We start from the raw sequence: 15,219 nt of genomic DNA on the forward strand, positions 1-15,219 counted from the left end.
TGCATATATGTCTTTCTATTGAACATAAAGAATAACTTTATCATTTCAAATGATTTGGGGGATTTTATGCTTTATAGTTGTATCTTTGTTTTAAAGACAAATAACAATATAAATATCTTCATCTGAGGTAAAACTCAATCATTACACTGGCCCTAAAATAACATCATCAACTATATAACAAATTATTTCAAGAGTTAGTTTCTAGAAATAAATGTTAGCCCTCAGGTAGCACTAATAAAGTACCTGGTACTCAACAGTTACAGAACTTCTTGATTCATTCACCAAATATTTATTAGGTGTCTACTCTATGCCAGGCACTGAGGATATGATGAATGAATATGAGAAGTATTCATGGAAGGTAGAAAAAAAGATTAAAATTTTAAAAATAATTTTTTAAATAAATATAAAACTCAGAAGAGGTACTATGAAGAAAATAATTTTCAAAAACATCATAAAAAGATACTTACTATGTGTGTGTATGTGTGCATGTGTCTGTGTGTGTGCATATGCATACAGGTGCATCTATTTTTGGGTGGTCATGGAAGACTTCTCCGGTGTAGCCATATTTAGAAGTAATAAAAGATGAGTATCAGGTTAGAAAAAAAAGGAATAAAGGGTAAAGAGGAAAGAAAGGAGGGTTGAAGGATGGAAATTCAGATAGGGAAAACAGTAATTGTGAAAGCTTTGAGGATGATAATTTTGAGAAACATTAAGTAAACATATTTCTACTAAACTTATTTGCCTATAGAAAGACTTGTGCTCTAGCTGGGACTGCTAGGGGCAAAGTCATTACATGGTCATATACCTGATAATTAATGGAGTATTTTATCTATATTGTGGAACATCTGAGCCTTCAAAGTAAGGAAAGAAACTATTTCACAAATTCTCAATTTTGAAAATTTATCAGCATTACTGCAAGTAAAAATAGCTTTCCCAATATATACCTAATCTTAGAAATTAATCCCTTTTCAAAACATGAATGATCCATTGGTGTCACCATCCTCAAATTTATTTTTCCTTAAGTTTTGCCTTAAAAATCACTTAAAAAATAATTATCAGAATAAAAACATCTCCGAGGACTTCAGTCTCCAGCAATATCATTTAAAAGATATCCTGGAATCTTCCTGCATATAACACCTAAAAACTGTCACATCAAAAAATACAACAGACCTTTTTAAATGAATGGCTCAGCTTGTAAGGATATTCTGAGTCTAGACCAAAATGTGTGTATTAATCCAGACAGCAAGTGAGCAATGAAGCTGCTGGCTATTGCCCTGGATAGCCTAGAGTGTTGGGTTTAAATAGCTACCTGTTCAGAGGGGACAGATCAGGCTTCTATGTGTAAAACTGACACCAATGTAGGCAACCTGAATACAAAGGTGAGCTAGGAGGGGAAGGCAAAAAATCTCAACTCCAGAGAAGAGTCAGTGAGGAAACTTGTCTACTGACTTAGTGTAGGGGAATAGGAGGGAAGAACACCCTTTCCTGCAAATTCATATTCTCAGGCTGATCATCACATAACTTTGAGTGGTGCAAAGTAGGAAGAATCATAAACTGAGAATTATAATTTAAAGTAAACCGAGGCTGGGATGCCTGGCTGGCCCATTTGGTAGAGTATGTGACTCTTAATCTCAGGGTCATGAGTTCAAGATCTACGCTGGGCATACAATAGAGCTTACTGAAAAATTAAAGTAAAATTAAATTAAAAATAAATAAAGTAAACCAAGGTTGACAGGACCACCAAATACCTGGGAGAAGCAAGAGCATTTCTTCTCTAGAGGAACACATCTTTCAACCCAAGTTTCAAAGTAATTCCCACAAAATTCCACAGAAATGTAAATCCGTAACACAAAAACCCAAAATAAACAAATAGGGGTGAAAACAGAAACAACAACCAAGAAGGCCAAAACTACAAAAACTAGCTGATAGAGGTAGTAGAATAAGGAATATAAAATGAAAATTTTTAACATGTTTTACTTAAGAAAATGAATATGAATAAAGAATGAATGAGCCACTGCAAAAAGGGACTAGGGCAGATGTGAAAAATAAGCAAATGCAAATTAAAAAATTTTAAATATAAAGAGCATTATTAAAAACTCAATAAGGGAATTCTGTTTCCAAGAGTATGGTGGACTAGTAACTCAACAAACCTTCTGATTGAAAAATCAAAATGTATATTAAAAATACATTTAATCTTTTTGTTATTTTAATTTTTTATGTTTATTTATTTACATAGAGTGTGAGAGGGGAAGGGAGAGAAAGAGAGGGAGAGAGACCAAGCATGTTCAATGCTTAGCATGGAGCCTGACACGGGGCTCAATCCCATGACCCCAAGATCATGACCTGAGTCAAAATCAAGAGTTGGATGCTTAACCAACTGAGCCACCCAGGTGCCCCAAATTTAATCTTTTTAAATGCATTGATAAGCCAAAAAGCAGAAAAAAATATTCAAAAATAAAATTTATATGAAATCCAAACTCAGTGAGCTAAGTTTTAGGAGGAGCAAGAAAGCTGGCTTTCACTCTGAGTGGAACCAATTACTTTGGTTTCCATGGACCTATTGTGCCAAAGCAGGGAGAACAACAGGAAAACTAAACAAAGTCAGAACTACATACTGTCAGTGCAATGCTGAATGAGAAATAAACCCAACCATTAAAAGTTTGTAAAGAAAACTGCCCATATCTAGATGCAGAGTAGATAACAATAACAACAAAAATCTCCCCAGACACACTGTAACTAAAAGCTAGCCTTAACATAGTTTTATATTCTGTGTTCATATTATGTGGCTAGCTTGAACCTCAAATCAAGGATTCAGTTTAACGACAGGTTGTTAGTGTCTCTTTGCACCCAGAAGCAGCAAATGCAACTCACTTCTGAGAGAATCAACCTTTAATAAACCAAATCAGCAAATAAAGATGTAAGATGAAAAAGCTCAGAGTCAAAATTCTAAATTTCTGAAATCATGAAATATTGGAAGAAACCTTAAGAGAATACACCACAATAAGAAAGAGAACATAGAAACAAAATATGGTATGATCAGATCTACAAACACCTCAGGAATATTACAATGATCAACCAATATAAAATAACTATGTTTAGTATAAATAAGTAAAACATAAGAACTAGAAACAATAAAATTGAGCAGACTTGCCAATTTCCAGAAGCAGTTGTAATTAAAAAAGAAGTACCCAGAATGTAGCATAGAGAGACAAAGGGATGGAAAATATGAATGAGAGGTTAACAGACACTTAAGGTAAAAAAGATCTAACATTCATCTTGCCAGAGTCCCGGAAAGACAAGAAAAAGATGGGACAGAGGCAATATTTAAAGAGATAATGGCTGAAAATTTTCCAGAATTGCCAAAATATATTAATCCATAAATGAAGTATGCCTAAAATATCCCCTAAAGAATAAATGAAAGGAAACCTAGATCTGGGCATACCACAGTAAAATGTAAAATGCCAAATACTAAAAGAAGATATTAAAAAGAGCCAGAGCAAAGATAGCTGACTTATTAGTTCAACTGCTGGTTGACATCTCAACGGCAACAACGTAAAACAAAGAACAGTGGGAAAGTATCTGAGTATCTAAAATGTGCTGGGTGAAAATAATTGTTAATCTAGAAGTCTATGTCCAGTAGAAAAAGTCTTTCAAAAATAAAAGGCATTTTCAGACAGGCAAAAATTTTTAGTATTTGATACCAACAGACATCCACTAAAATGATGAATCATCCACTAAATGATGAACTTCATTCAAGCAGAGGAAAGTGATTCTAAAAAATCTGGAAGGGAAGATATCATAATCACAGAAAATGATAAACAGATAACTAAACGTAAATCAATACTGAATGCACAGAACAATAATAATACTGGAGTTAAACCACAACCACATAAAATAGAACTGAATTATTCAATAATAACAATAGGTTAAGTTGGGGGGGGGGGAAATTAAGAGTAATAAGGTTCTAAGATCCTTGTACTGATTAGAAAAAGGGTAAAAAAATAACTTTAGTTCTTGGAAAGTGAATTATGTATGTTAAAATTTATACAATAATCGCTGAAGAAAAAGAAATAGAATATAACTTTCAAACCAAGTAACAGTAAAAGAATACAAAGTGAAAAAGTATCAATTAAAAAGAAAGCAAAAAATAAGACAATGACACAAAAAGAAATACAGACATGATTAAAAAAATAGAACAAAATAAGATGCTACCAATAAATCCAAACATAACAATGATAATAAATATAAATATTCCATTTAAAAGACAAAGATTTTTAAAAATCAAACCATATTTACAAGAGGCATACAAAATCTAATGATATAAAAGAGTTAAAAATTAAAAGATTGTTGGGGCGCCTGGGTGGCGCAGTCGGTTAAGCGTCCGACTTCAGCCAGGTCACGATCTCGCGGTCCGTGAGTTCGAGCCCCGCGTCAGGCTCTGGGCTGATGGCTCGGAGCCTGGAGCCTGTTTCCGATTCTGTGTCTCCCTCTCTCTCTGCCCCTCCCCCATTCATGCTCTGTCTCTCTCTGTCCCAAAAATAAATAAAAAATGTTGAAAAAAAAATTAAAAAAAAAAAAATTAAAAGATTGTTTAAAAAAATGTATGAGGCTACTTTTTTTTTCTTTCTTTTTTTTTTTTATAATTTTTTTTAACGTTTATTTATTTTTGAGACAGAGACAGAGCATGAACAGGGGAGGGGCAGAGAGAGAGGGAGACACAGAATCTGAAACAGGCTCCAGGCTCTGAGCGGTCAGCACAGAGCCCGACGCGGGGCTTGAACTCACGGGCCGCGAGATCATGACCTGAGCCGAAGTCGGACGCTTAACCGACCAAGCCACCCAGGCGCCCCTTTTTTTTTTTTTTTTTTTTTTTAAACAGGGGGCTTGAACTCATGACCCTGAGATCAAGAGTTCCATGCTCTACCCACTGAACCAGCCAGCCACCCCAGAGGCTAGTTCATAATAAAAAGAAAGTTAGGGCACCTGGGTGGCTCAGTCAGTTAAGCATCCAACTCTTGGTTTCGGCTCAGGTTAAGATCTCAGTTAGTGAGTTCCAGCCCCGTGTTGGACTCTGCATTGCCAGCATGGAGCCTGTTTGCAATTGTTTCTCTCTTCCTCTCTCTCTGTCACTTCCCTGCTCGCTCGCTCTCTCTCTCTCTCAAAATAAATAAACTTAAAAAAAAAAAAAAAGTGGTATAAATCCACTAATAGTAAATAAAATAGACTTTGTGCAAAAATAATTTTTGTAGGTGAAAAGGGCCATAAAAATAAAATGTTTAATTCACATTCAAAAAAAATTTTTTAGGTTTATTTATCTTGAAAGAGAGAGAGCAAAGTGGGGGAGGAACAGAGAGAGAGAGAGAGAGCGAGCCCCAAGCAGGCTCTGCACTGTGCATGGGGCTCGAACTCATAAACCATGAGATCATGACCTAAGCCAAAAACAAGAGTCAGATGCTTAAACAGCTGAGCCACATTTAAATATAAAACTTTCAACTTGTATGTATTTAATTATTAATTATACAGCTTGAAAATATACAAAGAAAAATTTATGGAGCTACAAAGATAAACCTGACAAATCATCAGAGTATAAGACTTCCATAACTGTAAGGGCAAACTGACCAAAAACCTTTAGTAAGGATATAGAAAAGTTCAGACGTTAATGATCACTGAACTCAACAGAGAAGCATACATTCTTTCCAAGCACACAGGACATTTATGAGAAATGACTACATTCTGAGCCATAAGTTTCAATTCATTGTAAATAACTAGTATCATACAGACTATATTCTCTAAAAGAATCACATCAAAATTTGTAAGAAAAAAAAAACCCAGAAAACTGTTTGGAAGACACAAATTGATAAATATTGCAAAGGTCAAAGAAGGTATTAACATGAAAATTAGAAAATATTTACATGTGAATAACAAAAAATGCTATACACCAAAATTTGTAAAATATAGATAAAACAGTACATATGGTAAATTAATAGCCTCAAAAATCATTTGAGAAAAATGTGAGAATAAAATTAATTAGCTAGGGGAAAAAAAAACAAAATCAAGTAGAAAGATGAAATAACAAGGAGCAAAAAATAATAAAACAGAAAAACAAGTATAAAACAGAGAGGACTAACAGCCAAAAGCTCATTCTTGAAAAGACTAATAAAATGACAAATCTCTAGCAAGAATCATTTAAAAAAAAAAAAAAAGACAAATAAATACTAACAGGAATGAAAAGGAGGAACATGAATATAAATGCTTCAGATATTAAAAAGTTTATAAAAGAATGTAATGAACTTTTTGTCAAATCTGAAAACAAATGCAATGAACAAATTCCTAGAAAAATAAACTTACACAAACTTTATTACTCGAAAACCCGAATAGTTCTATAAGCTTGCTTTGATTTCTCCCACAAGTAAATTATTCCAACATTATTTGCCAAATATCTTTCCCTTCCCATTTGTCAAATAGTCTATCAACTCAAACTGTAAAATTTGGCAACCAGAACCACTGCCAAAGCTGGACAAAATGGTAAGGCAAGTTGGTCTCCTTTTTTTTTTTTTATTGTGATAGTCACTTTATTGGGGTTGAATGAAACAATCAATTTGTATATAATTGTATATATTTGTACTCATGAACACAAAAATATAGAACCCCTTCATGAATTTGCCTGTGGTCCTTGTGCAGGTGCCATGCTCATTTTCTCTGTATCATTCTAATGTTTAGTGTTTGTGCCGCTGAAACAAGCCAAGGCAAGTTTGTTTCTTTACAAAGCTAATGATGCCTCTGTTTTGCATATCAATAAATACGTATATGAGGTGAAGATGTGCTTTGCCTAGACAGCTCCCTTGCAAGTGAAGGCAATGTGGTATAAACAGCACTGCCAGGGGAACCAGGATCTGGGAGTTTTAGTCCCAAATCTACCACTTCCTTGCTGTGAGACTTGAATGATCCCCTTCAGCTACAAAACTCAATGATGTTTACCTGCAAAAGTTAAGTACCTTTGCTATTAAGAGCAAATGATTAGTTTTTATAAGGTTTATTTTCCATAAAATTTCTATGTAATTGAGAATGTGCTAAGACTTAGGAATTTCTAGCTATCCTTATATGATACTTTTTATTCTTTTTCTTTCTCTCCATTTCTTTTAGTCCCCAAATATCTACCTTACGCAACTTTAATTTCAGAATGCCTTAGAGGACAAAACTGAGCCTCTGAGAGGAGGATAAAGGCAATGAAAACATTCCTTCTTATACTCATAAACCACTTTTTACTGATTGTAGAGAATAAAAGATAAAATAATTTTAATTTACTAATCAAATGGTAGGAAATAAAGTTTCAAACCGGAAAGTGAGTAACTAAGAAAACTGTTCTAATAACAGAAGAAGGAGCATGGTTGGTTATTAAACTAAACTCATCATAAACTAAAAAATATAAATAATAGAAAATATTAAAAGGTTAAAATAGCAAATTTTAAAATTAAAATTAAATTTAAAATTAAATATGAACTTTAAAAAACATTTCTATTAAGGGGCTCCTAGGTTGCTCAGTTGGTGAAGTGTCCAACTCTTGGTTTTGGTTCAGGTCATGATCTCACAGTTTGTGAATTTGAGCCCTGCATCGGGCTCTGCACTAACAGTGTTGGAGCCTGCTCGGGATTCTCTCTCTCCCTCTCTCTGCCCCTCTCCTGCTCATGCTCTCTCTTTCTCTCTTTCAAAAGAAATAAACTTAAAACAAACAAACAAACATTTCTATTAGGAATTTTAAATAGCTCAAAGTCAGTATATTCAACATTAAAAACCAAAGTCTACATTAGAAATTAAAATTACTGAAAGATACTTTACCTGACGAAATATCTCTGTGACAAAGTTTACATTACTTCTTTTAGAAGAAAAAACTCTGCGAACTATTTCAATGTCTGTGAGATGTTCTTCATCAATACTGCAGAGACTGGATGAGCTAGGTTCTCGCTCCGTGAGAGTGCTTGTATTAGAATGGGACTGTTCTGGTTCTGTAGTTCTATCTGCTTTATCAGCATTATCATTTTTGTTTTCTTCTCTGGATACCAAACTAGCAGCTGCTCTCTAAAATAAAAAGAAAAGAGGGAGAGTATCATAATCATTTAATTTGGTATTTTGCTTTTTTTTTTTTAAAGTTTATTTATTTTGAGACACAGAGAGAGAAGCCAAGAGCAGGGGAGGGGCAGAGAGGGAGAGAGAGACTCCCAAGAAAGCTCCATGCTGCCAGCAAGGAGCCTGATGCAGGGATCGAGCTCACGAACTGTGACATCATGACCTAAGCCGAAATCAAGAGTTGGATGTTTAACCTACTGAGCCACCCAGGCACCCTGGGATTTTGCTTTCTAATAGCAAATACTGGTAGAACTCAAAGCATTCCACAAATAACTTACACTATTGTTTAAAACTGGGCATAGATCATAGGCTTTTTTTTTTTTTTTTCAAAGAGAGAATGAGTGAGCAGGGCAGACAGGTAGAAAGGAGAACAAGGGTGGGGGGGGGGGGGGGAGAGAGAATACCTTAAGCAAACTCCACATTCAGCATGGAGCCCATGCAGGGCTTGATCCCACAACCTTGGGATCATGACCTGAGCCAAAATCAAGAATCTGATGGACACTCAATGGACTGAACCACCCAGGCACCCCAGGCATAGATTTCATTTAGAATCCATTCTAAATAATTAAGTGGCAATCCAAATAATTCAACACATAAGTAATATAGTGATACTCACTAATCATCTATCCATCTAAATTTGCTTTTAGAATGTTTGCAGTACAAACAAGTTACAAAAAAACAAAGGAATGGCAAAAAAAAAATTATGACAGAAGTAGAAATGACACCTAAAGAAAATATAAAAAAAAACTCAAGAGTGAGGTGCCTGGCTGGCTATTGGTAGAATATGTGACTCTTGATCTTGGGGTTGTAAGTTTGAGCCCCATGCTGGGTGTAGAGATTACTTAAAAATAAAATCGGAAGGAAGGAAGGGAAACGGGGAAGGAGGAACAAAGGAAGATAGGCTGACTGGCTGGTAGGCAGGCAGGAAGAAAGGAAAGAAAGAAACAAACTCAAGAGAACATTCTATATTCTACTAACTTAAAAGATTTTTCACCATGACTAAAGATGAAGCCTAAGACTAGCGATAAAGTAAGGTTGGTGATAAGGAAATTACTACCATGTTATGATAGTAGTAGCACTATATCATGGTATGGCAAATTCGTTTCCATTAAGTTACTCAATTTTTAGTCTCAGTTTTGTCGTCTATAAAACAAGAGGGTTTAAGTAAATAATCTCAAATATGCCTTCCTAATCAAAACCTCCATGATTTTAGTGCATTAAGTTCTGAGATCATGGAAAATAGTTCTGCTTGAGAGTTTCTATATTTAATAATTCTGTGTAGAGACATTGAAACAAAGTTTTAGGGAAACATACCCATAGTCGGCTGCAGATAAATAAAGGCTAAGGGGGAATATAATTGAAATATTCTGAGTGCTAATCAATTAAACACCCACTTTATACCTCCACTTAATTTGTGAAAGATTTAAGAAATCATACAAAAACACACACAGTATAAGATATTTTAAACTAAATGAAGAAAATCTGAGAAAAGGAAAATAAAAATTATAAAATAAATACTGTAATATAGATAAGTTCAGGAAAAACACACACTGAGGAAAAAGGAGAAAGTGATAATGAAGTATGAAAAAGACCAACTATTTAATTAAGAAATACTAGAAGTTTATAGATTAGTCCCTCCATTGTATAGCCGTACAATTTTATATCACATTTCTAGACTCAGTGCCCTTGTTGAAAAAAGGGGAAATGAGATGAGGGCAAGGCGTTATTTTTTTAAGATTTTCTTTTTTGGGGGGCCGCCTGGATGGCTCAGTCAGTTAAGCATCTGATTTCGGCTCAGGTCACAATCTCATAGTTTGTGGGTTTGAGCTCTGCATCGGGCTCTGTGCTGACAGCTCAGAGCCTGGAGCCTGCTTCAGATTCTCTGTCTCCCTCTCTCTCTGTCCCTCCCCTGCTCATGCTCTCTCTCTCTCAAAAATATACGTTAAAAATTTTTTTTAAAAAAGATTTTTTTTTTAATGTTTATTTATTCTTGAGAGAGACAGAACGTGCAAGTGGGGAGTGACAGGAAGATATGGGGGCAGAGGATCCAAAGTGGGCTCCTGCACTGACAGCAGATAGCCTGATGTGGGTTTGAACTCACAAACCATGAGATCATGCCCTGAGCCAAAGTTGGGTGCTTAAATGACTGAGCCACCCAGGCGCCCAAGACTTTATATTTAAATAATCTCTACACCCAACACGGGGCTTGAACTCACAACCCGAAGATCAAGAGTCACAAGCTCCATGGACTGGGCCAGCCAAGTACCCTGGGAGATAAGATTTTAAGTCAGCATTCTGTGAATGCTTTGGAAATCTAAAAAGAATTATGATGGTTCTACAACCATTTGATTACAGATTGCTTCCAACTGCAAGAATCTGTATGTACAATTCAGAATATTTTTAATACTGCACAACTAATATAAAATACAGAAACAAATTAAAAGCTGAGACTCATATATGACTAGAATTATCTTCTATGTCTTCCAAGTTTTATTTTTTATTAAAAAAAACTATCAATTCTATAATAATTGTTAAAATTTGGATTCATAAAATACATTTATACAAAGAAAATACTATCATTTGCTTTAAAAGTGTTCTACACATAAGGCAATTTAAATCCACAGACATATCTCTTAAGCCATTTTTAACTTTAACAAGTTTGCCTTATGTGGTGTATTACCTGAATATTCTTTGGCAAGACTTCACCTTCCATCCCAGGAATATGAGGTCCTGTATGTGGCTTTGGCTCAAGCCAGAAAGAAACCAGCCAACGAATGACAATAACCCGAGCCTTAATGAAAGGCTCCTTTGTACAATAGATTGCTTCATTGGTTTCAGCATCCTTCTTTATCATAACATAATGTGGCTTTGGTCTCACCTGTGGGATATCTATGAAAAATAAAAAGAAAACAAAGACCAAAATAAGAATTATGCTTAGATAAATATGCATTTTTAAACATTTGAGAAAACACCTGTCATGATACTCTTGTTTTAGAAGTAGATTTGGTACAAAAATGACATTTTAAAATAATTTGCTAGATATCAGCATGGAATCTACAAGAGTGAACCATATATGGCTGATATATGGAAACGTGTTTTTGCAATTTTATCACTGAAAAGCTTAATGAATCTTGCCTAAGTAGAGAACCTTCCAGAGCCATTTGAAATTAATGAGAACTCACTTCAATTAACCTAAGACTGAGACACAAATTATGAAGTAATAAAAAGTATGAGAATTTTTCCTTGATTTTTACAGCAAAAATATTTTTAAAGTAAATATTGTTCTCAATGGCAAAGATCTGCTACTCTTATTTAATTCCTTTCTACTAGCTCTAATGGTTATGCCTAAACCTATGAGTTGCCTAAACTTGGCAAAACTTAAAATAGGAAAATCTTTCTTCAAAAAGAACATTTCCACATACAGACTGCCAGTGCCTCCTATATATGGAAGGTCTGCTTCTAACCCAACATTTGTCAAGAAGGTTCTAGTTTTAAGGCTCACACAGCCATTTTGGCACAGCCACTAAATACTGGATAATATATCATCAAAACATATGACACTGTAATTATTCATACATAATTTAAATAAGACATACTAAATAAAACCCTTGGGTGGCCTTAAAAAAATTTATAATGTAGTTTAAGGATCATACAAATATTAGAATTAAGTTTAATTTATAATCACAAATATTGCTGGTAGGTTAACTTTTCCAATTGGTGAGACCCAAAGAATATGTTTTTTAAAAAAAATCTCTTCACTCTCAGTGAAACTTTCCTATTAATAGAATTCCACTTTCTATATGAATCAAGGTATATTTCTAAGGAATCAATAAAAATATTAAAGTTATCCGTCTTCTTCAGGTAACAAATGCCAGCTTTACAATGAAGTATATTTTATTCTTACATGTGATCTTTTAGAAAATTCCAAAGACTACTTACCAAGTACAGGATGATATAAACTATTCTCCTTGCAGATGTTTGGGAAAATATAAGGCAAGTAATATTTCTTAAAATGTGAAAACAAAAATGAAAATCCCCTTTCTTGGTTTTCTTTGTTCTTCCATTCTAAACTTTTTACCTAATAATAAAAAATACAATGAGAATCATTCCATGAAACAGAAACAGTTATTAGTTATTATAAACAAGCTTGTAAAAGGTTACTTAAGCAATACACTAATCTATTACACTCTAAAGATATACACGCTAAATATATATAAAGGACAAATCTTAAAATGAGGGTTTAATGCCATGAAAATGCATTATATAAGTTATATTTCAAAAATCTTAGAGAAGTTAAAGTATGCTCTGGAAAATTTTCAAAGTTGACTCAAACTCGGCTCTACTAATGACAAAGATATGAATGTTCTTTTCCCCATTGCCCCATCCTGAATAATTGAGCCTTAAAAGTCATACAAAATAGGTATATGTGAGAGTAGAGAAGGAGTAAAAGCAGTGGCAGTCAAGTGCAGGTAATCAGAGCTTGCATAAGAAGTAGGGCCTCCAATGGAGGGGATATAGTAGAGGCAGTTGCCCAGTGGGGACTTTGAGCACGAGGAGGTGAGGACAGTGTCCATGAAGTAAGGAGGTGAGGATAGAAGGGGAAAGAGCAGTAAAACACAGGGTGTGAGAATTTCAGTAGGGGAGGAAGATATCTAAGTAGGGGGATGGTAAAAGCGCAGAGTAGGCTTCAGTGAGATACCACTATACATTCATTTTAGAATAGCTAAAATTACATAGTGACCATACCAACTGTTGATGAGGATGTGATGCAACTTTTAAGTTTCATAGATTGCTAGTGGAATGTAAAAAGGCACAACCATTTGGAAAACACTTGGTAGCGCCTTAAAAAATCAGTATATACCTACTCTACAACCTAGCTGTTTGACTAACGGTATTTACCCACAAAAAAGGAAACTACGTATACACAAGGACTTGTTTATCAATATTCACAGCAGTTTTATTTGCAATAGCCAAAAACTGGAAACTCATTATCACCTGAATAACAAAGCGTGGTATATCCACACAATGAAAAGCTAGTCAGCAATAAAAAGAACCAAACTATAAATATACAACAATATGGATGATTTTCAAAATATTTATGATGGAAAAAAGAAGCCAGACCAAAAAAAAGTATGTACTACAGGATTCCATTTACATAAAAATATGGAAAATGCAAACTATAGTGACAAAGATCAATAGTTGCCTGCGATTAGGAAGCAGTTAGGAGTGGAAAAGGATATATTACGAAGGCATCTGAGAACTTTTAGGGGTGATATGGTCATTATATTGATTGTGGTGATGGCTGCATGTTGTACACATATAATAAATTTCATCAAATTGTATATTTCAATATTGCAGTTTACTGTATGCCAATTATATCTCAATAAACCAGCAAAACATTTAAAAACCTATATGGAGTGTAAAAGTTGCTTTTTAAAAAAGAAAAACTGGTAATAATAATGACAGTAACAACTACTATTCACAGAACACTTACTTGTATCATGTACTTTTTTATTCTAGTACTTTGCACTAATTATTTAACCCTCAAACACCAAAGTAGGATATGTATTATTTTTATGTCTATTTTAGGCCACAGAGGTTAATTTAACAAAGGTCATACTATCAGTAAGATGTGGAATCAGATTTAAATCTTGGTAATCTCATTCAGGGTCCAAATTAACTTTATAATGTTAGTTTCTAAGGCATGGGGAATTTTTATGTTTGGAACAGTTACAAGAAATGTACATATGCTGAGTGTTCCCATTGATCAGAACATGCACATTTCCTATGCAGAGATGAAGAGGTTACCTTACAACATACATTCACTTAGAAATTTACAGTACAAACAGGTTGAAGTATAAATTACATTCCTGTACCCACACCCCATTCTCAGCCTACCTCCCTACTGGCTTCTTGGCAGGTTGATCCCTAAACCAGTTATTAGTTTTTTTTAAAGACCACAGCTGCTGATTATAAAGGAAAGGATTAGAAACTGGACCACATAAGAAGGTTTATACATGAAACAGTCTACTTAAAAATTTCTCTCTCTAGCTCCCTAAGGGATTAATAATCCCTCCAATGATTTTTTTTTTCCAGGAAAGGCATACTAACATACATTTTCAAAAGCAAAAATTTGTCCTCCTTCAGGACAATAAGCAAATATCTACTCTAACAGAACAATGGTAAGAGAGGGAAAAATGATGGTAAGAGGGGTAATATTTAAGAAGATAAAACATACCTGAATTACTATATATTTTAAAAGTGCTTCAAGAAAATAGCTTGTGAGATCTTCTTGTCCTTTGTCTCCTGATTGTGGGGGGACAAGAGGAGTGATTTCCTCTATAGTGACTTGAGCTATCCAAAGACAAAAGAAATGTTCAGTATAATTACAAAACAAAATTAACAATGAAATAATGTGGTCCAAAAAACATTAACTGTAAAACACATATGCAACAAATACTGCTTGAAAATGTTCTAATGACTGAAGCTTGAAATAAATCTGAGATCATCCGGACGATCCATCACAACAACCATGAAGTTTAATAACAGCTGTTTCATAAGCCCTTGACTGAGATAATGTGACAAGGATGGACAGACAGATATGAAGGGCTTAAGAGTAAATCTTGCTTGAAAAAAAACTTCTCATGATATTTTAAAATTCACATTAAGTGTGTCCATTCCAAAATTCCATAGTATGATGAGTAACAGCAAAAATAATGAGCTTATTCATCAATTAAAGGACAGAGTACTCTAGTAATGACCACGATTACCCTTTAAGGTAACGCTTTATTCAAAAAAGGAAATGCTATTTCCCTCTCAAAAAGAAAAGATAACATCTTAGTTCCTTGATTACAAAAGCCCATGTATAAAATAAGAAATATTTACATTTTCAAAAATTTTCAAATATTCAAAAACATTCATTGTAACAACCGCAAATTCAAGAAAACCAACAACTAGCTGAATTCTCTTAAATATTTCCTAAGCAGCACCTAGTTTAGTACAGGCAGATTCCTAAACCTGTTTCTCAGTAAATATTAGCCCAGTAATTAAGTTCACAAAAGTAGGTTTTTTTATAGTCCTCTTGGCACAAAATAA

The 15,219-nt window shown here is 34.2% G+C and overlaps 1 protein-coding gene and 1 non-coding gene across 9 annotated transcripts in view; both read right to left on the reverse strand.

Moving 5' to 3' along the window:
* The window catches only part of RALGAPA1 (Ral GTPase activating protein catalytic subunit alpha 1), a 264,987-nt gene that overhangs the window by 188,584 nt on the left and 61,184 nt on the right, over positions 1–15,219 (reverse strand). For all 8 annotated transcript variants that reach the window (XR_006203767.1, XM_042942992.1, XM_042942991.1 and 5 more), the window contains exons 7-10: positions 14,363–14,478; positions 12,064–12,202; positions 10,805–11,013; positions 7,837–8,076 (exon numbers count right to left, since the gene is read on the reverse strand). Coding sequence is in view for 7 of the 8 variants with exons in the window: in XM_042942992.1 (XP_042798926.1) it covers positions 7,837–8,076; positions 10,805–11,013; positions 12,064–12,202; positions 14,363–14,478 (704 nt within the window). In the remaining variant the exon portion in view is untranslated. The remainder of the gene's footprint in view (positions 1–7,836; positions 8,077–10,804; positions 11,014–12,063; positions 12,203–14,362; positions 14,479–15,219) is intronic.
* LOC122223310 lies at positions 6,636–6,739 on the reverse strand. Its single transcript, XR_006204195.1, has one exon. It is a non-coding gene; the product is annotated as a U6 spliceosomal RNA (small nuclear RNA).

Source organism: Panthera leo, chromosome B3, assembly GCF_018350215.1.
Source record: "Panthera leo isolate Ple1 chromosome B3, P.leo_Ple1_pat1.1, whole genome shotgun sequence".
Lineage (NCBI taxonomy): Eukaryota > Metazoa > Chordata > Mammalia > Carnivora > Felidae > Panthera > Panthera leo.